Source organism: Patella vulgata, chromosome 8 (genome assembly GCF_932274485.2).
Source record: "Patella vulgata chromosome 8, xgPatVulg1.2, whole genome shotgun sequence".
Lineage (NCBI taxonomy): Eukaryota > Metazoa > Mollusca > Gastropoda > Patellidae > Patella > Patella vulgata.
The window spans coordinates 3,380,058-3,403,351 of NC_065886.2; the positions used below are offsets into that span (position 1 = coordinate 3,380,058).

At 37.0% G+C, this 23,294-nt stretch overlaps 2 protein-coding genes across 5 annotated transcripts in view; one reads left to right on the top strand and one right to left on the bottom strand.

The window, feature by feature from the left end:
- LOC126830900 (C2 domain-containing protein 2) overlaps nt 1-23,294 on the top strand; it is a 376,226-nt gene that overhangs the window by 195 nt on the left and 352,737 nt on the right. The window lies entirely within an intron of this gene.
- The window catches only part of LOC126830868 (retinitis pigmentosa 1-like 1 protein), a 177,621-nt gene continuing 155,989 nt past the window's right edge, over nt 1,663-23,294 (bottom strand). For all 4 annotated transcript variants that reach the window (XM_050561325.2, XM_050561328.2, XM_050561327.2 and 1 more), the window contains 3 exons: nt 7,185-7,334; nt 5,775-6,065; nt 1,663-5,083 (listed from right to left, as the gene is read on the bottom strand). In XM_050561325.2, coding sequence (XP_050417282.1) covers nt 4,772-5,083; nt 5,775-6,065; nt 7,185-7,334 — 753 coding nt within the window. In that variant the 3' untranslated portion in view covers nt 1,663-4,771. The remainder of the gene's footprint in view (nt 5,084-5,774; nt 6,066-7,184; nt 7,335-23,294) is intronic.

The following is a 23,294-nucleotide window of genomic DNA, read 5'->3' on the forward strand; positions in this document are numbered from 1 at the left end:
CCACAGTGGCCAAGTGAGTAAAACGCTGGCTTGCTAGCTTGGTGGTCGCGGGTTCGATTCCGGTGTTGGCCGAGTAAGTTCATCAGGATTTCCAAAAGCGGTTTCCCCTGTCAGTGGTGCTGTGCCGACGGCCTGACAAGGAGAGCTGTCTAGTTGTTTGGGTTGGACGAAAAACCGAGGTCCAATGAACACATTGGTCTGCACGTAAAAGATCCCTTGGCAGCTGGAATTTGATATCGGGGTAGGCCATAGTGCCGTTGTACGGCAAAATTTCCCTCACAACACACTGTATGGGGTTTGCAAGTCTTCATTAGCCTTGTCGAAGCAGAAAAGTAGGACGTCAAACCCCATTTCATTTTCAATGTAGGAAAGGGCGGGTCTAGTGTTTTAACATATGCGCTTTAGATCATGGGGTCTGTCATCTAGTCAAGTGGTGAGGTTTCGATTCCCAAGTTGTACACGATATAAGGAGCAGATTCGCCTGTCCAACCTCGTGGGGTCTCTCTTGTTTCCTCCCTATTCTAAAGACACCTACATGCAAAGTACTGAAATAAAATTGTGCCACGTTAGTCGTGATATGAACAAGTTTGTGTTGAGTAGGCGTTAAACCCCATTTCTCCCTCTCTCTATGTCCATTGACATCTTCCTGTAATATTACTTAGAGCAGACATATCTTAGATGTTTAATCCCACTGCCAAAGACACCTAGGCGCAGGCGAATTATTGAAATAAAAGATTGTGCCATACAAGTCCTGAAATGAACTAGGTTAAGTCGAGTGGGCCTTAAATCCTATTTCTCTCTCTCTCCGTCCAATGTCCTCTTCCTATGGACGGATTCACCTGTAAGATTGGCAGTCACAAGTCTAGGGTTTTAAGATCGGGAGGGCGCGAGGCTCTGGTCAAGGTGTATGATATATTTGACACTGTTATAAGCCCTTTTTTACCGTCAACATCCTTCCATCTTCCTCTATTCGTTAGGGTGGGGTGGGTGCCTCATAACTTGAATACAATAAATAGCCTAGGGCCTCTCTTCATCCAAATCTGACCCTCCCTCCAGGGCCCGTTGTTCAACATGCCGGGCCTAATTTGGGATACAGGATAAGGATACATTGCAGGATATGAATAACTTAAACTAGGCCTATATTCATTCATATTTAAGGCCAACTGTTTTACTTCACTATTAGTAATTGATTCCATGTATACAGGTGTGATGTATTTACTCAATAGCATATATAGGATTACACTGTACATTGGCATTGAATATTTTTGGCAAAGATTGCATACCATACATGGTACCACTAAATATGTCACGTGATATGGTGATGTCATTGTCACATGGAATGTGCCGCCATCCATAAAAGATAGAGAGAGAGAAATGGGGTTTAATGTCCACTCGACACAGGCTAGACCATTTCGGGACTAAGGTTTAATTTTATTTCAATAATTCGCTTGTGTGTAGGAGTCTTTAGCAGTGGGAGGAAACCGGAGGACCCGCAGAAAACCCACAAGGTTGGACAGGCGACCCTACTCCTTGTCACGTATAACCGGGGATTCGAAACCACGCCAGTTGACTCTATGACAGGCCTTATGATACAGCCATCCAACCCCCCAACATGGCGTAGGGCCGACATGTATGAATAACTTGGTTTATAAACAACACGAGTTTTAATTATAAGATTTATTGTGTTGATGTACAAGGATCTAGAAATAAATAACTATATAATAAATAACAGGTTTATAATAATGCTAGCCATGGTATAATATGATATGTTCTCATTAAGTGCTAAAATCTGGGTGTAAATCTAGTTTATAAAACAACCTCTGGTAATTACTCCAATTCTCATGTTAGTATCAATTAAAAACTCAATATTGTATTTTCACAAAACACAGGATAAAGTGAAGCATTCATTCCTGAATGTGGAATGAACAGTTCTGTTTGTGTTAGGACTAAATTATGAATTCTGTTCAAACTAAAAAGATTACCAGCTAATAAGACCAAATTGACTGGATTCTGACAAGTGGTCTTAATAGAAAGGTTTCACTGTTTATAGAACGTGATGTAATTTAACGGAAGAAACTAATTTTATATCCTGCCAATTTATCAACTATTCATAAAGATTTCTAAAATATAATTAATACCTGGAAACATACAATAGTCACCTACTAATTATAACAATTCTTGACAAACCATTTGGTGGTTTTGGCCACAACAGCATTTTTGGTCTGTTATTTTAGTTAATACATACTTTAATGTCTACATTCTTCATAAACACATACATTTCATGTTATCACAGTTACAATTAAATACATGTCAACAGTTTACAGGTGAAAGGTCAACAGTATACCGGTGAAAGGTCAACAGTATACCGGTGAAAGGTCAACATTATACTGGTAAAAGGTCAACATTATACTGGTGAAAGGTCAACAGTATACTGGTGAAAGGTCAACAGTATACAGGTGAAAGGTCATCAGTATACTGGTGAAAGGTCAAACGTGTTCAGGTGAAAGGTCAACAGTATACAGGTGAAAGGTCATCAGTATACTGGTGAAAGGTCAAAAGTGTTCAGGTGAAAAGTCAACAGTATAAAGGTGAAAGGTCAAAAGTATACAGGTGAAAGCTCAAAAGTGCTCATGTGAAAGGTCAACAGTATATTGTGGAATGTTTAAATAAATTCCTTAAATGGAAGAATGTTCAATACTAGAGCATTAAAACCTATCCCGCTCCTCAATTTCTAGACTCAATATTACTGAGAATTATGAAAACCTATCCAGCTCCTCCAATTCTAGACTCAATATTGCTGAAAAGTATTAAAGTTTAGTTGACTATAATATCATCCAGCATATCAGGAGTATGCTCCTACGTGAAAAGTAACAAATGTGTGTTTGAACCTAAGTGAATAGTGAACACAATCTTTCTACACCAGTATTCTATTGCCAGTTGAAAACTGTTCACCAATTGTCAGTAAATCAGAACAATTTCAATGTTGACCGATCTGACCAATAAATTGATAGTCTAGGATTATCACTTTAAAATTCTGCCATTCATTAAAATTTTGATGTATATAATTATCACATATATATGTAAATTGACTGACATAGCTTGATGTTTACTAACAAAATAGCTGCTAGTGTGAACATAACTTGATGTTTACTAACAAAATAACTGCTAATGTGAACCCAGCTTGATTTTTACTAACAAAATGACTGCTAGTGTGAACATAGCCTGATGTTTACTAAGAAAATAACTGCTAGTGTGAACCCAGCTTGATGTAAATGTGTAAAGATAAAATTTATCATGATAATTGCTTAAAATACACTGTACATAATGCATAGATACCAAGCGCTTCACCTTCACACATACGTGTCATTAGGTTATACTAGAGTTATCTACCTTGGTTTATATATACATGTATATATAACTATAAACAAAAGTGAGTGGTTATTCATTAAATATTTATAGCAAGGTTGGATTATCTTTTGTAGGTCATTTCGGGCCTAACATATGATTTCTATATTGTATTTCAATAATTCACTTGCGCGTAGGGGTCTTTAGCATTAGGAGGAAACCGGAAGACCCGGAGAAAACCCATGAGGTTGAACAGGCGCCCATACTCTTGTCACGTTGACTCAAAGACAGATCTTATGACACACAGCGTGCACGTGCTAACCATACGGCCACCCACTCCCCCTTATACTATATAGAATAGAACAAAATTAATTAGTTACTGGCAGAGGCAGATTTTACCAATAGGCTTGCCAGGCCGATGTCTAAGGCCTCGAGAACTAGGGGACCTCTGGCCAATTGTGTATAATATTTTTGACACTGGAATAAGCCCTTCTTATACGCACTGTAGTCTGAAATATCCGTCATTAGCTTCCTCCTCTTGTGGTGAGGGTGGGTGTTTGAGAGGGGCCTCATGGCCTAGTTGGAATAGTCTAGGGCCTCTCTATATCTAAATCTGATACAACAGATATCGAACCTTGCTATATATAAAATATAGTGTATATTCTTCTAAATTAAAATCAATTAAAAAAATCACTGTACAGGGGGCTTGAAATACTGGTAAATCATCCTATAAAATAATACGTCGTTGTAAATATGAATAATTCACTACATAAATATACAGTCTCCAACAATCAACAATTTAAATAGCTTCTCTCCGCCGTCTTACGTGAACAATGTGCCAATTGTACATTATTTTTATACTAGATGAAATAATGGACTCGTGTGACGATTCCATTGATAGTGTCTGTGTTTTAAGTTGTTTAATAGTCTTGAGCAAGATATTACGTAATATATTGAAACAGCATTTACGACTAATGTCCTCAGGCAGTATCAATACATTACTAAATGTCTCGCTCTTGAACATTAAACCATATGTAGTAGACCATTTTAAGCTACCGTTAAAGAAGTTGTGCAAATGTTCAAAACAAAAACAGACTTTACACAAAGAAATTTTGTGAGAAACTAGCTACTATTACCTTAAAGTTTAGTACAAGATGGTTTAATGAAATGTGACCTGTAATAGCAAAAGGAGTCTGAAGTCTCAAATCTTTTACGATATAAACAAAAATGTTAAAATAGGCTAAAAATATCTTTTTGATGATATAACACAAAATGTAAAGGTTAGATTTGGGAAAAGAAATTAAACTAAAGTTTTAGCCTATTTTGGAATTTTTGTCGATATATTATCATAAACAATCACCTGTGACATGAAACTTGTTTTGCTGTTAAGGGTGACAAAATGATCAAATTAAAAATTTGGCACTAATTACTGTTGCTTGTCAGTTTTTGATTCATCTTCTTTGCTTGCGTCTCCCGCTTCCTCACCAGCTCCTTCTTCCTTCTCTCCGACATCTTTTTTACTCTGAACTTCTTTTCTGGTTTTAAATCCTTTGAACCCTGCTTGTATTTTTAAGGCAGCTTTTTCTACTTCCGGGTCAGCGAGGTCAATATCTATTTCTTCCTCATCAGGTTTTGTTTCCTCAGCCTTGACCTCGTCTTTGACCTCCTCCTCGTCTTTGGCGCCATCTTCTGTTTTTGATTTCATCTCTTTTCGTGTCTTGAAACCTTTAAAACTGGCCTGCAATAAGAAAAATAGGATGTCTGTTAATTAAACATACATTATGCAAGAACTAAATCTGCTTATTGAAATGTTATCTAAATTATTAATTAGACATTAATTAACTTATCCAGACCATAATCAACTCTCGATGTCATCGCTAGCCTGTGATATTTACTGGATTTGGATCCGATCTGCTGCTCTATGCTCATTCATGATTAAATCAAGAAATGGATAATCAAGACAATGTATTTTATTGTACCGACTTTAGTAATGATGTTCAAGACTAGGCCCAATATTCAATCGCTAAATTCTCAGTTTAGATTGTATCAATTTGACTGAAATTTTCAGCATATTCCCTTTACATTATCTAGTTTTTAACTATTATAGTGAGAACTGCCAACTCTTTTTCTAATCTCCCATAATGTATCTTTAACGAGTAAGATAGTTTGAATGTACCCTGTGTTGAATCTAACGACGAATTAAAATGTGGTTTAACGTCCTACTTTTCTGCACCACCTGGGCTATTGAAGACGGCAATACACTATACAGTAAAATGAGTGAATTGTTGTCAGTACAGTGGCGTTATGGTCTTATTTCAGTTTTCAATTGTCAAGGGGTTTAGCTATAGCCCTTTGCATCTGGGCAGTTTCCAACTGATTTTAGCTGTATGCAGAATTCTTTTTCAGTAAACATTAAACAAGACCCAAACCTGTATCTTAGTAGCAGCTTTTTCAACCTCCGGATCATTGAGGTCAATATCGATTTCTTCTTCTTCCGCAGACGCCTTGGTTTCTTCTTCAACCTTTGCTTCCACCGCCGGTTTGACTTCTTCTTCATTCTTCTTTTTCATACCTTTTCTAGCTTTAAAACCACGGAAGTTGGCCTGGATAGCAAGCGCAGCCTTTTCTGTTTCAGGTGCCTCAAGATCTATGTCTATTTCTTCCTCTTCTTCAGTCTTTGGTTTGGATTCAGCTTCAGTTGTTTCTGGTTTCACCTCCTCCTGTAACGAATATAACACAAAATACAAAACATACTTATATAAGGAGAGAGAGAGAGTTCAACATCCACAAGACACAAACTAGGTCATTTCAGGACTAACACATGGTTAATTTTATTTCAATAATTCGCTTGCGCGTAGTGATCTTTAGCAGTGGGAGGAAACCCACAAGGTTGGACAGGCGTCCCTACTCCTTGTCACGTACAACCGAGGAATCGAAACCACGCCAGTTGACTCAATGACAAACCTAATGATACAGCGCGCACATGCTAACCATTCGGCCATCCACCCCACCTACTCAACAAGAGGAACAGGATTTAATAGGGTCTAAAATATGGTGCATATATACATTTCACTAATTATTTAGAATTATACACAAACTGGTGTACTCGTAGAAAGATAGCCATTTAAAGGCAGTCAACCAAACTATATGTCGCTTATAACTCAGAAATTAAACCAATGACTTGCCCAGATAAAGAGATAGAAATGGGATTTAAAGTCTATACAATACAAACAAGGTCATTTAGGGACTAATATTGTTCAATTTTATTTCCATAATTCGCTAACCCATTTTATTTCAATAATTCACCTATGCATAGGGGTCTTAAGCAGTGGGAGGAAACAGATAGGACATGAAGAAAACCCCCGAGGTAGGAAAAGCGGCAATACTACTTGTTAGGTACATGTTTGGGCTCGAAGCCACGGCACTTGTCTCAATGACAGTCAAAGTCAAAACATAATTATTTCTATGTCTTTTGCTCAATAGATTGTCAACTCACTATTATCTGATCATAGGTTATCTTTCTCACACTTAAAAATCTTCACACAGGAAATAATAACACAATTACCTCCTTTGTTTTCCTATTCCACACCATGGAATAGCTATCTTCAAACGTTTGAAGTTAAAATTTTTTGAAATAGTGAATTATAGGATTAATCTTTAACAAGGTAGGACTGTTTATAGATACCATCTATTTTAGGGCTTTATTTTAATACATTTTAAAAATATAACCTAAAAATATGAAATTGTAACTTTAAACCATTCAGCCACAACCTGGGGTTCTTGACCGATTTGAAGGACTATTGAAGGTGACAAATCTGACCAATAACAATTGCACAAACCGTCTTTGTTGGTTGTTGGACTTCTTTTCGGGCCTTGAAACCCTTGAATCCAGCTTGTATCTTAACGGCAGCCTTTTCTACTTCTGGGTCGTTGAGGTCAATATCTATTTCCTCTTCTGCTTGGGCAGCTGGCTCATCTTTTACTTCGGGCTGTAAACACAATACAAGTTAATTAAGCTTTTGTCATTTAAACCTTTGGATGTACAAGATGACATCACTCAAGTGAATAATGTACTTGAATTTAATGAACGTCTAAAAATGTCAATGAATTTCACTTCATGACACTATTTTATTTATATAATTAATGTGACAATTTACAAAACTATCTATAAACCTTAAAATTAATTTAATATAAAATTAGGAAATGAATTAGTGTTTGTCGTCCTACTTTTCTGCACCTACTGGGCTAATGAAGACGGGTATACACCATGCAGTGTACTATGAGGGGACTTGCACTATGGCTTACTCTTGTATCGAATTCTAAATGCCAAGAGTCCTTTTACATGCATGCCATGTAATTTTGAATACAATCCGAATTAATAGCCACTGTTCCTGCACCACTGACAAGGAGAAACCACACTGGAAAATCACAAGGTACTATCTTGACCAACAACGGAAGTTAAATCAAAACCTACTGCTTAGTGACTCACTGAACCACCGTAGCTCCCCCAAATTAGGAAAGAAATTAAGTTTTAAATGATTAGTATAATATGTTATTGCTATATAATAAAGTGCAGAATAATTTGCTGTAAAAGAAAAAGCTGAAAATATATAAAGAAAAATAAATTTAAGCATTTGGATCAGACCTGGTTTTTCGTGGTCTATACTATATACCGGAAAACACCATGTTATACTGAATACCGGAAAACACAGGAAAAACATTAAATACTGGAAAACACACTAAATACCGGAAAACACCCTAAATAGGTAACTCGGAGAAACTAACCGAGGACCAGGATATCTATTTAGGGTGCCAGTCTCCGGGTTACCTATTTAGGGTATTTTCAGATATTTAGTGTTTTTCCGGTAGTTTTCCGGTGTTTTCCAGTAGTTTTCAGGTGTTTTCTGGTTGTTTTCCGGTGTCTTCTGGTATATAGTATTGTCGTTTTTCGTTTACCATAAGCTAGTAGATAGCTATATATATTTTTATAGATCTAACAATTTCTAGTACTAAAGTCTACACAATCACACTTTAAAGGGCCAATCCCTATAATATTTTGGATAATAAAACTGGTTAATTTTGTGTTAAAATCCCTTAAAATCCTTTACCGTAGGGCCGAGAAACTAAGTCAGTATATTTGATACGTTTTCAAACAACTTAAATCCGTCAATCTTAATCTGGAAGTGGGGACCGGTGCCCCAAGCTGTATTATGCGGTGTCTTGATAAAACCAGACTTTTATTTTATAAAAATAATGTGTAGGTGAAATTTACTTTTCGTTATAAAGTACAGCACATGGGTCATTCACTGTATAAACCTCTAAAGGAAGGGGAGTCGATTATCAGGTCACCCAACGAAAGAATTGACCCAAAATCTTAAAAGGGTTACGTGTCCAGATAAGCAGTTTTGAGGTTCACGTCCCAGTGACTCAATATTTTGAGCTGAAATTTTGAGGCAGGGTAAATACACCATTCCTCTATATTTTGGCACTTAAATTTCATACGTACCCGGACATTTATTTTTGAGACTGTTCAATTCGGGATAGTCCCTTTAAACTTTCAGGCAAGATGCTTTGGTTTGAGGGAGCAATATTACTATTTTGGGTCAAATTACTGCTCCTCAAGTACCAAGTATCCTGTGATGTGGTAGATTAGTCAAAGTTAAAGCTGGATTCTTATCACAAGTCCATAGATCAACAGAATTTACAAGTGGAATGAGAATGGCAGACCAGGTGACCGTGAAGGATGCACATTTGACTCTACTCCCCATCTTTGGCAGTGACTTTTAAGCCTTGTGTTTTATAATCCATTTGCACTTGGCATCTCGGTTTTCCAAATTCTCTTCCATCAACATCAATAAATATTAAAATAGGAACAATTAGAAGAAATTTATTTGATGTAATTATATTACAAACTAAATGCCAGTACATTCAACAACAAGAATAATACTTATTTTGTATCAAAGATGTATTAAAACAATGAAAATTCTATACGATAGTCTAATCTACTGAATAACTGCGGAGCAGGAACTGACTATAACGACATCACAGCCATCCTAGAATTGCGACATCATATCAAAAATGAAAGTCTATCAATCGATGCACAATTGTCCAAGGACCAAGTATACTAAGTTTCATGTCGATTGTACATGAATTGGGGGAACCACTGTCTTTTTTTTTTTTGGAGAGTGTCTCCCCCCCCCCCCCACCATACAGAGAACAACAACAACATCAAGATGAGTAGCGCTTGGGGGCAAGTTTCTGGTCCAAAGCTAAACTTTTGAGGAATATGAAGGATAAAGTATTAAAATTTAAATCTATCTAATGAATGAATATTAATACTATGGACAATATGAAAAAAAAACTTAGTTAACACAAGAAAGACCTAAATTTATAATAAAAAGTTTGAAACAACCTTTGTACAATCCAATTTGGAATATTTTAAAATCCACTAGGGTATATCCAATTCCATTGTCTTATTATTTTAGGGAGCAAATTTTAAACTCCCAGATACATTAGGGAGCAAAACTCAAGCTCCCAGCTATATAAAGGAGGTGTACTCCAATTCCCAGCTATATACGGGAGGTGTACTCCAATTCCCCAGTTATATTTATAGGGAGCACTACTCCAACTCCCAGCTATATACGGGGAGGTCTATTTCAACTCACAGCTAAAATCATGACTTATTATGAAATAATCAAGTTTTGTATGTACACAAAATAATGAAAAGAAAACATTTTTTAACAAACAAATCGATAAATTTGATCTTCAATTAGTTTAAAATTTACAATGTATATACATTGAAACATAATTCTAATTATATGCTCAGTTGAGCCAACTTCTAATTAGGGTATGAAATATGTAATATCTGAATTAATTGACTCAAAACACGTTCATTCTCATGTGAGTTTATGGACCAGGAACTAACGATGACGTCATCGCAGCCATCTTGCAATTGCGACGCTTGTCCATCGATGTACAAATTGAAGAAACAAGATGTCAAGTTTCATGTCAATTGCACATGAATTAGTGGAGCATTAGGTTTTTGATGAAGAACATCGACACCAGGAACAAGAACATCAAGATGACCATTGCTCTTTGACCTGGTACAATAATTACATATATTATAAGATACACTTAGTTCCTTAAAGTTTGTCTTTTACTACCTTGAATCCTAATACAGCTAGCGAATCTACATTTAGATGAAATTCTTACAGTTACAGGAAAATATTGACTATATACATACCATGTGTGTTTTTTAAGATTAAAATTTACATTTAAAACTTTATCAGTAATAATCACTTCTTGAGAAAGAATTCATCATTTTTATTAGATATGCCTTTATTGCAATTCATTCTACTGAACATTGAGAGAGAAAGAAATGGGGTTTAACGTCCACTCACACAAATTAGATTAGGGGTCTTTAGCAGTGGGAGGACACTGGAGGACTGGAGAAAACCCACCAGGTTCAACTCAGCCACCCAACCCAGTTTACTGAACATATACAGTCATGACCTATAACAGTAATTATTATACACAAATATATCACACTCCCTGTAAGAAGCATGTTCTTACTGTTATCTGGAGATCTCATTTCAGACCTATGTATGGTGGTCAGTGAGTTGGACAATCAAAGATAAAGTTTTTATTGCAGATAAATTTTGACCATGTGTGATTAGAAATTAATGGGATATACAAATGTATGCATGAAAACGTATGTCCCACGATGATTGGGTAGTCAAAGAACAGAAGGTCAAACAAATGTGGCCTAACCGTGGAACATGATATATTTCAGGTTGTAGTGTTTGATTTTATGTAGTGCATGTATGTAAAATTCTTTTGGGTTATCTTAACGATTCAAATTGTACAGTTTTAAGAAGGAGTCTCGTTCTATAAGCATCTTGCATCAATCGGGCACCTCTTTCCTTTTGCTCCAGGTTTCTCCTAAATGCAGCTTGTAGTAGAATTGTGGCCTTGGCAATCTTAACAACCTTTAGGGAATCTTCAGTGAATGAGATTGACAATGGAGTCTTCTGCAAGCCTCTGGCTATTTTGATCATTAGGGCTCTTCGAACCAAAGCTTGAATCATTCGGGTGCTTTTCTCCTTTTGTTTAAGTTTTTTCCGTATCTGATTCTGGACCATGATAATGGAATGCAGGAGGTGAGTTGGAGGAATATCTTGTTTTCCCTTTGTTAGCTTAGAAACTTTCATAAGGAGATGTTTTCTGAAAGCCGCTTGGACTAACAATATACTCTTTTCTCTCTTCTGAAGTCTACTTCTGAAGGCAGTTTGGATTCTGACTATCGCTTTGGCTAAATTTACAACACTAATTGGATTCGGAACCTGTTTAGCTTCAAGAGCTCTATGGGCAACATTAAGAAGAAGTTTTCGCCTAAAAGCTATCTGGATCATGATTATGCGTTGTTCTTTTATTTCCAGATGCCTTCGTATTATGGACTGAACGAGAATAACTGATTTGATGGTTTGGGTGATTTTCAGATCTGGTGGTGTATGTTTGGTAACAGATGTAGTTCGATACTTTAAAGCAGTCGCGCGAGTCTCCCAATCTATATTTGCTCTTTCAACAACTTTCAGCATTAATTTACGTCTAAATGCGGCCTGAATCATCAACGAAGCATCTAATTTTCTTTGTCTATGATTTCTGATTGCTGTCTGAAAGAGGATGATCCCCCCAATCAGTCTCTTAATACGTAAACAATCCCGGAATTTGTTATCCTTTGTTAACATGGTGACCTTTTGTAAGAGTTTTAATCTGAATGCAGTCTGGACCATCACAACAGCCTTCTCTTTCTTCTTCAGCTGGTACCTGATGGCAGATTGAAATAACACAACACCTCGAATCAGATTTGCAGACTGCTGTTTTGGTGGTTCAACCCTAGAAACTTGACAAGCAACATCGAGTAAAAGTCTTTTCCTAAATGCAGCTTGGAGTAGTCGAACACCCTTTTCTTTCTTTCTAAAATGGTTTCTTATGGACGACTGAACCAGGATGATTCCTCGAATTAGATTTTCTGGACGACTGGGTTGTGGTAGTCTGTCAACAACTTTTAGCAGTAATCGTCTTCTGAATGCTGCTTGGAGTAGTCGAACACCCTTTTCTTTCTTTCTAAAATAGTTTCTTATGGACGACTGAACCAGGATGATTCCTCGAATTAGATTTTCTGGACGACTTGGTTGTGGTAGTCTGTCAACAACTTTTAGCAGTAATCGTCTTCTGAATGCTGCTTGGAGTAGGCATACACCCTTTTCTTTCCACCGGAGTTGTTTTCTAACGACAGCCTGAACCATCAGAATACCTCTGATCAGATTCTCAGGTTGAACAGGTCTCCGGTTTCTTTCTTTTAGATTACTAGCTAATTTCAGTAGAAGATGTCTTCTGAATGCAACTTGAAGAACCAGTATTGACTTTTCAAAGTGGAGCTGTTGCTGAGTACTTGATGGCACCATTTTTGAAAATTGCTTCAGTGTTTTTGTTTGTTTTCCAGCTACTTTGAGTAACAAATTCCTTCTGTAGGCATCTTGGACTAATCGTGCTGCTCCCTCTTGAGATCTAATATGGTGCCTGAATGCAGATTGGACAAGTAATATAGCTCTTATCATTAATTCAGCTTTTGCTGTTTGCTCATCTTTTAGTAATCCTACATCTGCTATTTTCATAAACTGTCTTTTTCTATATGCAGATTGAAGTAATCTGATGCTTGACTCGTGTTTATGAAGACTATGCCTAAATGCAGACTGTAAAAGCAGCACACCCCTCAATAAGTTAGTTGCATGGATTGTAGACTGTTGGCCTCTATCCAGATTATTTGACAGTTTTAGTAAAAGCCTTTTTCTAAAAGCAGATTGAAGTAGTAAGCAGGCATCTTGCTTCTGTCTAGAATGTCTTCGTATTGCTGTCTGAACCATCACAATTCTTCTTAGAAGCACTTCAGCCTCTTGATGGTTTGGTTTGTCCATCAATTTATCAGAGACTTTAATAAGAAGTCTTCGTCTAAATGCTGCCTGGAGCATGAGAGCAGCTTTCTCATTTTGCCGTAACCGATAGCGGAACACCCTCTGTACAAGTTTTATTCCATTAAGAAGATTGGCTAATCTGGTAGTAGAGGAGTCAGTTTTATCTCTTCCAACAGTCTTTGCTACCTTTATCAAAAGTCTTCGTCTGAAAGCCCCCTGAAGTAACTGCACTGCTCTTTGTTTGTGTTCTAGGTTCTTCCTCCAAGCTGCCTGTATTAAAACAATGCCTCTAATCAGACCTTGAAGCTGATATGCTGCTGGTAAAGGATGCTTGGATCCATAAACTTCCCGAGCCACCTTGTACAGAAGTCTTCTTCTAAAAACTCTTTGGAGAAGGAGGATGTGATGCTCCTTAGTTTTTAGTTCTTGCATTGATACCATTTGCCTATTGAGACCAGACGATTGTTGGTGGCTTATTTGTTTGCAGTGTACTTCGCGAAGGGAATGATTTGCTATCTTCTCTAGAAGTTTTCTTCTAAATGCAGCTTGTAGAAGTCTGACATGTTGTTCCTTCTCCTTAGTGTGGTATCTAATAGCAGCTTGAACCATTACAATTCCTCTAATCAATCTCTCCAAATCTTCAACTGATAAATTCTGGTTCTGATTGCGGACAGTCCTTGCTACATTCATGAAGAGTCTTTTCCGGAAAGCAGTTTGAAGCAAAATGACATGCCTTTCTTTTCGTCGCAGGTGACGTCTAAATGCTGATTGGACTATGGTAATTGCCTTAATCCATAATTCTAGTTCCCTGGCCGATCGCACTTGATGAGTGAGTCGTAACAAAAGTTTTCCTCTGAAAGCACTTTGAACCATTAGGACAGCTTTTTCCCTCTTATGGATGTTTCTTCTTATAACTGTTTGGAGCAACAGCGTAGCTTTCAGAACGGCTAAAGTCGAATTTTTCTTTTCAACCGACATGGACGGTTCAACAGGACATTCATTTACTTTCCTTTCGATCTCTGAAACAATACTCATCAGAATCTTTTTCCTGAAGGCAGTTTGGATCAATGATGCTGCCTGTTCCTTACGATGGACCTCTCTCCTGAAAGCTGTTTGAAGAAGAACAATTGCTCGGAGAAGTTTCTCTGGATGCTCATGAGGTGTCGAAACTCTTCCAGCAACCTTCATTAAAAGTCTTTTTCGGAAAGCAGTCTGCAGTAGATGAACAGCCCTTTCTCGTTGATGCAATTTGTTCGTAAAGGTGGTCTGTATCAAGCGAATCCCTTTCATCATGTGAACAGTTAAAATAATGGGTTGATCTACAGGACGGACACCGTAAGTTTTCTCCACTAATTTCTGAAGCAACCTCTTCCTAAAGGCAGACTGCAAAATAAGGATTCTCATTTCTTTCAGCCTAAAATGGTGTCGTATGGCAGTTTGGAGGAGGATAACTGATCTAATCAACGAGTCTGGGTACATTTTCACGCTGACTGGTTGCTTCATTTTCTTGTCCTTCAGAGACGTCACTTGCTTTAGTAGTAATCTTTTTCTGAATGCGGTTTGCAGTAAGAGAACATGTTTCATTTTACGATGCTTTCTGAATGATCTCTGTATCACCACAACTGATTGCAATATTCCTGCCGCATCAGCAGCTTTCATAGAATGTGACTTTGGTTGCATGTGTGAAATGACCTTCTCAAAAAGTTGGGCTCGGAATCTATTCTGAATTAGAAGAGCACTTCTTTGCTTGATTTTTAAATTTCTTCTAAAAGCAGCTTGAAGAACAATTGAAGCTCTCTCTATGTCTGAAAGCTTCTGCCAATCAGATTCTTCTGTTTTACTTTTGAAGGCAGTTTGAAGGAAATCAGTACCAATCTGTTTATATCTCAAATGATTCCTGAAAGCAGATTGCAGGAGAATGGTAGCCTTGTAGAGATGGGCAGACAGAAGATCGGTTCTAATTGGTCCATATTTATCTCGATGCTGATTAACTAAGTTCATCAACAGCTTTCTCCTGATGACCGCTTGAACAAGTCTTATTTTCTGTTGTTTTTTCAGCAGATGTCTTCTGAAAGCAGCTTGAAGTAACACAATGGCCCCTTCCATTGCATCATAACCTTTGCCTGAGTGTGAATGAGCTTCAATATGTTTAGTAAATGCATCAAGAAACAGGTCTGTTTGTTGGTAATCCTGATCATCACCATGATACTCTACCGTGTTGGCTGAAGAAGTTGATGAATCTTCATCCATGCCACGTTGACTCATGTACAGTCTCGATCGAAAAGCAGATTGTATCATCAGGGCTGCTCGTTCCAACTCAATTTCTGATACACGAGAGGTTTCTTCCATTGGGGATAGATCTGGTAAAATATTTCGTCGGAATCCAGACTGGATCATAATAACAGCTCGTTCAAAATCTTTTTCCTTCTGCTTCAACTTTTTTCTAACACACGACTGTATGAGCTTGACATGCTGTTCAAAGACATCTTCTGATCTTTCTGGACCGAAAAATCCAATGATCCCCATTTTTCTCTTTTCCAAGAGCTTCCTTCTGCATGCTGCCTGGATTAGCAAGATCAATCTAAGTCTTTCAGCATCTTCCATCGGTTCATTGCGAAGACTCTGCTTTATCACAGGGTGGATAAGAATTAAAGACGGATCTTTATCTGCCAATATTTGCCGAAAAGCCGACTGCATCAGAATGACATTTTTTGCTCTCAGTCTGTTCCTAAAAACTGTCTGAAGCAGAATGACAGATTTCTCTTGTTTTTGTTTCTTCAAAGCAATCTTTGTCCTGAAGGCTGCTTGTATTAATGTGATGTAAAGTTCTCTGGAGGGTTTATCAGGTGTTGGTATGAGGCTCCTCAGACCAGATCCAAATAAATCAAACATTTCCTCAGCTGCTGATGACTTTGCTGAAGATGCAAAAGGTCTGCTTGTGTCTTTTTTTGATGATTTTTGTAACTGTGCCATATTCATTTGATAAAAACTATCCAGAAAGGAGGCAGCAGTTTTGTTCTTCTTCAGACTATCTTCCCTCTTCATTTGTTTCTCTTCAAGGTTTCGTCTTATTATGGTCTGAATCAGAACAACAGAATCTTCATACTTTTGTTTTTCGGTAATAATTTTGGGTAACAATGACTTCTGAAGTAGTTTCCATCTGAAAACCCTTTGAAGATACAAAACAGCATGTATGCTAATCCCTTTTTGGGAAGGAGCTGTGGTAACTTTCCTTAATGATCTTGTGGCTTTCAACAAAAGTTTCCGTCTAAAGGCTGCTTGAAAAAACTTTGCAGCTTTAACAAAGTCATCATTCGATTTAGCTATCTTAATGATTTTGTGTTTACGGAATGCACTTTGGACTGTACAGGCGGCTCTTTCCATTTCAATTTTTTCTTTAACAGCAGATTTTGTCCGGATGGCAGCTTGAAGGCAGATGACATTTGATTTGAGGACTGGTTTGGATGCAATAGTTTTCAAAAGAAGTCGTTTTCTGTACTCTCCCTGGATTAATTTGGCAGCTGTGGTCATCTTGGTTTGTTCCTCGCAAGCCAGTCTTGACCTGAACAATGACTGAAGGAACACAGCTGATTGGTACATTTCAGGACTAGAGTTTTTGGGAATAGTTTTAAGAACAACATGTCGACGAAAGGCATTCTGAAGCATTAGTACTGCGTTTAAGAGTTTTTGTTGCTCCAGGACTTTTAACAGCAGTTTTTGTCTAAATGCGTTCTGTACTAATTTCACTGCATTGATGTATCTGCGTGTTTTCTTCATCATAATTTGAACTCTAATAACGGATTGCAATTTAATAATATTGGCATTTTCTGGTTGTGGTTGATCTGTGGTGTCTAAATGTTCAAAATAATATGGTTCTGTTGTGTCGAACCTGATCTTTTTCTTCTGAGTTTCACCCTCCAAAGGTGAAGAAGATATTGCTGATGTAAGATTTTGTGCATTGGATTTAAAAAGATCTAAAACACTGGCTACAATGGCGTCTGCTTGCTTTAAATAACCCTGGTCCAGTTTCTGTCTTATTGCTCTCTGTATCAAAACAATCTTTGCAATCCTGCACTCTTCGTCTAAATCTTCCTGGGAATTGGCTCTTTTACTTATTCTATCTCTAAAAGCACTCTGAACAAAAACCACTGAGCGAAGACCATGATGACCAAGTTTATTCAAAACATACTTCTCAAATAATTTTCTCCTGCAAGCTGCTTGTACTATCTTCACGTGACGGATGTAGGTCTCTTTCCGTTCTAAGAATGTTCTAAGAAATTGTTGAAGTAGAATAATGGATTGTATAATAGTTTCTGGTGATGATTTGGATTTACATGTTGATCTATCTAATACTTTCATTAAAAGTTTTCTTCTAAAAGCCGCCTGGACCAGAATGACCAGCTTTTCATATCTTTGTTTCCTTTCTAAGTATGTTCTAAGTAAAGCTTGGAGGTGTACAATATTTCTAATGACATTTTCCGATGTATTCGATCTCTGAGTAAGCCTATTCACAACTTTAGAAAATAATTTCCGTCTAATTACAGACTGAACAAAACACACTGCATGTTCATATTGTTTTTTCCTGGTGAAATAAACCCTGCATAATGTCTGAAGAGTGATGATATATCTTATAACACTATCAGGTGTTGAAGATGTGGAATAGGATTTTTTGGCCGCTTCTACAATCTTCAAAAATAATTTGCGTCTAAAAACAGTTTGAAGAAGAATAACATGCTCTTTGTATCGCTTGGGTTTATCAGGTGTTTGCTTGCTGATCGTCTGTATCAATAGGTTTCTTCTGAAGGCATGTTGTACCAGTAGGGCAGCTTTTTCTCGATGGATGAGCTTTTGTCTGAAAACAGCTTGCATAGTTAGAATGGCTCTCAAGGTGCTTGAATCTTGATGACTTAAACTTTGTTCTGAAGTTGAGGAATGTCTTCTGATTATGGCGCGCAGCAGAGCTTTGTCTGCCAGTGGTGTTCTGGTATCTTCTATTTTTCTCTTGAAGGATGCTGTGTGCTTTGCTTGGATTCTTTGTTCTATCGTTTGATTGAGCAATCTTCTGGTCAGATGTTTCATGAATGCTGATTGAATGACTTTGGCAGCTGTATTTTTCTTGTAATACTCTACAATATTTACAACTGAGCTATCACCAGTATTTTCATCTATACCCATAAGTTTTCTTTCCAGTTTATTCCTGAAGGCTGCCTGAATGTATAAAACAGCTCTCCTGACCAATGGGTTAACGCCACTGTCATCAGCTCTCTTGTGGTGGACACTGTACCTCTGAGAAAACCATTGTTCCTGCATTCGCTTTCTTGCTGAGTGGCTTCTGAAAGCGTTCTGTAATAGCTGTGTAGCTCTCCTCAGTTTAGGGTCAAAATAGTCAAATTTTTCTTCGGATATAGAAAATGACTGACTCTGACTAGCCTGTCGAATCTTTTGTAAAGTAATGTTACTCCTGGGCAGACGAGGTTCAAAATATTCAAACTCCCTTGGTTTCTGACTCAATGGATCATAGAAGGAACGTTTATGGAAATCTAAGTAACTGTCAACAGAATGCTGTTTTTTCATGTTTCCTAAATCATTTAAATGGGAACTCTTGTGAAGCATCATCTCTCCATTTTCAGTGTTCTGTCTATGCAGGGGGAATCTGGGAGAAATGTCATTGTTTGACCATTCCAGATCAATTTCATTTGCAGCACATGGAGAATCAGAAGAGGTACAAGAAAGAGTATCTTCATCATCGTCGTCTTCATCTTGATCCAGATTCTTCTTCTGATTGGTACCAACATGTAAGATGGACATAGGCTTTTTATTGGCTTTGTCCTCCGTGTAGAACTGTTTGGGTTTATTTGGTTTGTTTGTGGGAGTTGGTGGGTCCTGAGTTTTGAGAAGAAGATAACTTCGAAATGCTGACTGAACTAAAATAGCAGCTTTTTCTATTTTGGGATCAGCTAAAAGATACTCAATTCTCTGTTTATGAACTGGTTCTTTGAACCCTGACTGAATGAATGCAGTGGCATGAGACCTATTTGCATGCGATGTGTAATGGGCATCTTTGTTAAGGATACGCCTAACAGTATACTGAATTGTTTCAATAGCTCTATGGACATTCTGATCAGTGAGGTAATGCTTCTGGTTGTTAAATGTGGATTCTTGATGACGAAACTGGGAACCAATTACCACCAGTTTACACCTAAACATGCTCTGTATTAGAAGACATGCACGTAGCAATTTAGGATCTTGGGCAAATGTGGATATATTTCCTTTTAATTTTTTCTTCATGAAATATTGTTTAGTTAGGGATATTTTCTCTACACCTGTGTCATTGGGGATGAGTGGATCCCAACTTATGTGACGTGTTTTTAATTTAGGATGTGAGGTGCTATTGCTGTTGTTGCTATTAGACTCTGAGCTCGAGCTTCTGTTGATCCAATCTAAATATGAGGAAAGTTGCTGCATGGCCAACTTACTACGAAATGCAGATTGAATCAAAACCGAAGCATCTCGGACGCTGTATTGGGAATCTGAGATTTGACTAAGACACATTTTCTGGGCAAGATTTGATCTAAATTGGGATTGAATCATTAAACATGCTTTGATGAGATCATAATTTAAATCAGTTTTATCAAAAGGAATGGATTTGGTACTCCTTCTGAATGTTCCTGAAGCCTTGCGTTTAAGATGCATTCTGATAATAGATTGAACAAATATACACGATTTCCTAAGTTTTGGATTTTGTATGTTAATTTGATTATTCTGAACTTTTCTGAACTTGTCATATTTTTTCTTAGCTAACCTGCTCTTAAAAACAGATTGAATTAATAAACAGGCTTTAACTAAGGACAAACTGTTCTGAGGATTTTTCCTCCAGTGTTTTTTAACAAGACGACTACGAAAAACACTTTGCAACAAAAGAACATATTTCACAAGGGCAGGATCAGATAAATCCATTGAAGACACGTTATCCTTTAGAGCACCACGAGAAAAAACAGTAGTATTCAACCATTGGGCTACATTAGTATCCACGGAAACGTCACTTAATCGTGGACGGTCAAACCATGGTTGTTGCTGATCATGGCCATCTGAAGTGGCATGAATATCCGCAAAACAATGATGTATACCGGTACGATAACATACTCGCTGATCGCGGAATCGAGTGATTACTTTTTTTGCCACTAGTTTAAATCTATCACTTCCAGTTAACTTTTTATCCGACATGATGGGAAAAAGTTTTTTAACTTTTGATTCATGGACATTTTCCCATAAAGCCGTGATCACTGTTTTCTTAATCTCCTTTTCACTATTCAATGAAGACACAGATTCTTTCGCACTTATATCATGTCGTATTGCTTGATTTGTCGTCGCAATATGATCGTAAAACTCGTCCACACTTTGAGTAGGTCTTTCTACCCAGTGTTTTGTTGTCGGAAGAGTTGAAGATGTGTAAGTCGGAACCGTGAATTGACGTTTCACAACATGAACAAGCGACGATGAACTATCGGTATATCCACTACTAGAATTTCGCGATAACGTTTCTGCCTGCTCGTTTATGATATTTTCACAATATCCTTCCACATCATCACTCGATTCCTCACTGAATGTCTCCTGACGTAATCCTTGAAGAATATTGCGAAAAAATCCCACGGCTCTTTGCACTTTTGGCCTGACGAATGTATCTGCGTTACTTCCATATTCACTAGAAGTTGAATACCAAGAACTATCGGAGGAACTATGCGTGGTTGAAGAAACACTGAGAACTGATAAAATACTGGAAGGTTGTCGAAGGAGACTCCACCATTTACGTTTTTCTGACGCCGGCTGTGAGTCAGTCTCATCTGAAGATGATACAGGATCATCCACAGATCTTTGTATTTCTTTCTTAGATTCTGACGATGATCTTCGAAATGGGAACCACGATTTTCCTGTAGTATTAATTTCTGTTGATTGGGCGAGGTTCTCGGTGTTTGTGCCTTCTGCAGGTGATTCGGCCACGCCCATCGATGATCCTCCTGGTTCCATCCTGCTTTCTCGACCACCACTCGGCTCCTAATACAAAAGTGTAGAAGGAGAAATGTTACTTTAGTACCTCTTGAAGTTGAACACGAGAAAAAGTAAGATTCATGCAAATAAAGCTGGCAGTAGTAAGAATGAAAGCAGGCGGATGGAGGAACATCGTGCAGGGACACCATCGAGAAAAAAACAAAAAACACAACAAAGCTATAAAAATATAATAATAGAAAAAAAAAAAAAAAAAAAATACCACACACACAAAACATAAAATTTGAAAGAATGTATTTTATTTCTATTTGAGGTTTGCATATTACAAAAATTTTCAGAACATAAGTTTCGTCCGTTAAGACTTTGTATTTTGATTTATTCGATTGTGTTTAGTTTCATCTATTTTCCACTAAGAATCAGCAGCAGTACTAAATCGACGAATGTAAAGATATTCGCAAACATATCTGATATTACATTTATATTTAATATCGATTTTACAGATTTCTTTTGTATAGCCCAAATTATTAGCGTCAGAGTATATGTACTGCATGGATGGCTGTTAAGATATTCGTATGATATTTGATATTACATATTAAATTCAATTTAAGTGTTATGTTAGAGATTGTTTTTATTATATAGTGCAGGTGTATCTTTAAATTCACCTGCCCAAATTATTATATGTCACTATATTCATACTTTAATATAATTGTTTTCCATTCCCAACAAAATTATACGGAAGTCAACAAAAACAAAGACTGTAACTGTCCTAAAGTTATGGTGTGTTACAAAAAGTTCAGTTTAAATATACCCAGAATTCTACAGATCTTTACAATAGAAACACTGCAAGCAGATTCAGAATTTAACATCACACTTAAACAGACTTTATCAAAAAAATATTCTTATCCAAATAAGCAATACGTATCTTCTTTCTAGAATAGAATATAGTATTAAAATAAGCAGTTAGGCCACATCAGTTTGATATCAAATCACCAAAAATCATCTAATTTGTACTTGTGTCCAGTTTAAAGCTGACTGATTACTTTTGATAATGAGTGTCCAATTTACAAGTATTTAATTTTCTGACCACTGTTCCAAAAAATCAATCATTATACATCAATAATCATTGGGAGATCAAGTTTTCTTGAAATGAAAGATGTTTTTATTGCCATTTAAAGTTTGTAAAAATAGGTCAACCTAAAACACTCAGTAGGTATATGTCACAAATTACATATGTGGTATAAGGATTTCAAATTACATATGTGGTATAAGGATTTCAAATTACATATGTGTACTTTGCTATTCTGGTGCCAATATTATTTTTATGTGTAATTTGTAAGAATTAATTCAACTAAAGCTGCTTTTATGTCCTAAACTGGAATTGATATTACTTTAACCTAGAATATAAAAGAGTTTGTGTAAATATTCTGTCACGATAAAACGTTGTATAAATCAATACATAGCGTGTGTTTTTTCACACAACATGCTGCGTGTTTTCAATAGATATGGCTGTATGTAACATAAAATAGTGCAGAAATACAAAACATGACCAGTGCAATAGAGAGATATGAAAATACTAAGGGTGTTCAGTAAAACCTGAATTCCTGGGGCAACTGTTCAAATACAGCTATTATTGGTAACTGGACCCTAATGCTACTGGCGATCGGCAAAACATGAATTCCTTGTGGAACTATAGGCGACTGGATGTTTAACACAATTACTGTTGTTCAAGAATTAAAATTTGGCTATTATGAAACTAATATATTTAATTAAGTGTGGTTATATCCATCAGCCATATAGGATCGATAAGACTTGCTTCACCACAGCTGGGACTAGCATTGGCCTGTCCAATTGGGTTTTCTCCGGGTCTTCTGGTTTCCTCCCACTGTTAAAGACACATACGTGCAAGTGAATGATTGAAATAAAATTGAACCATATGTTAGTCCCGAAATGACCTAGTTTGTGTCAAGTGGA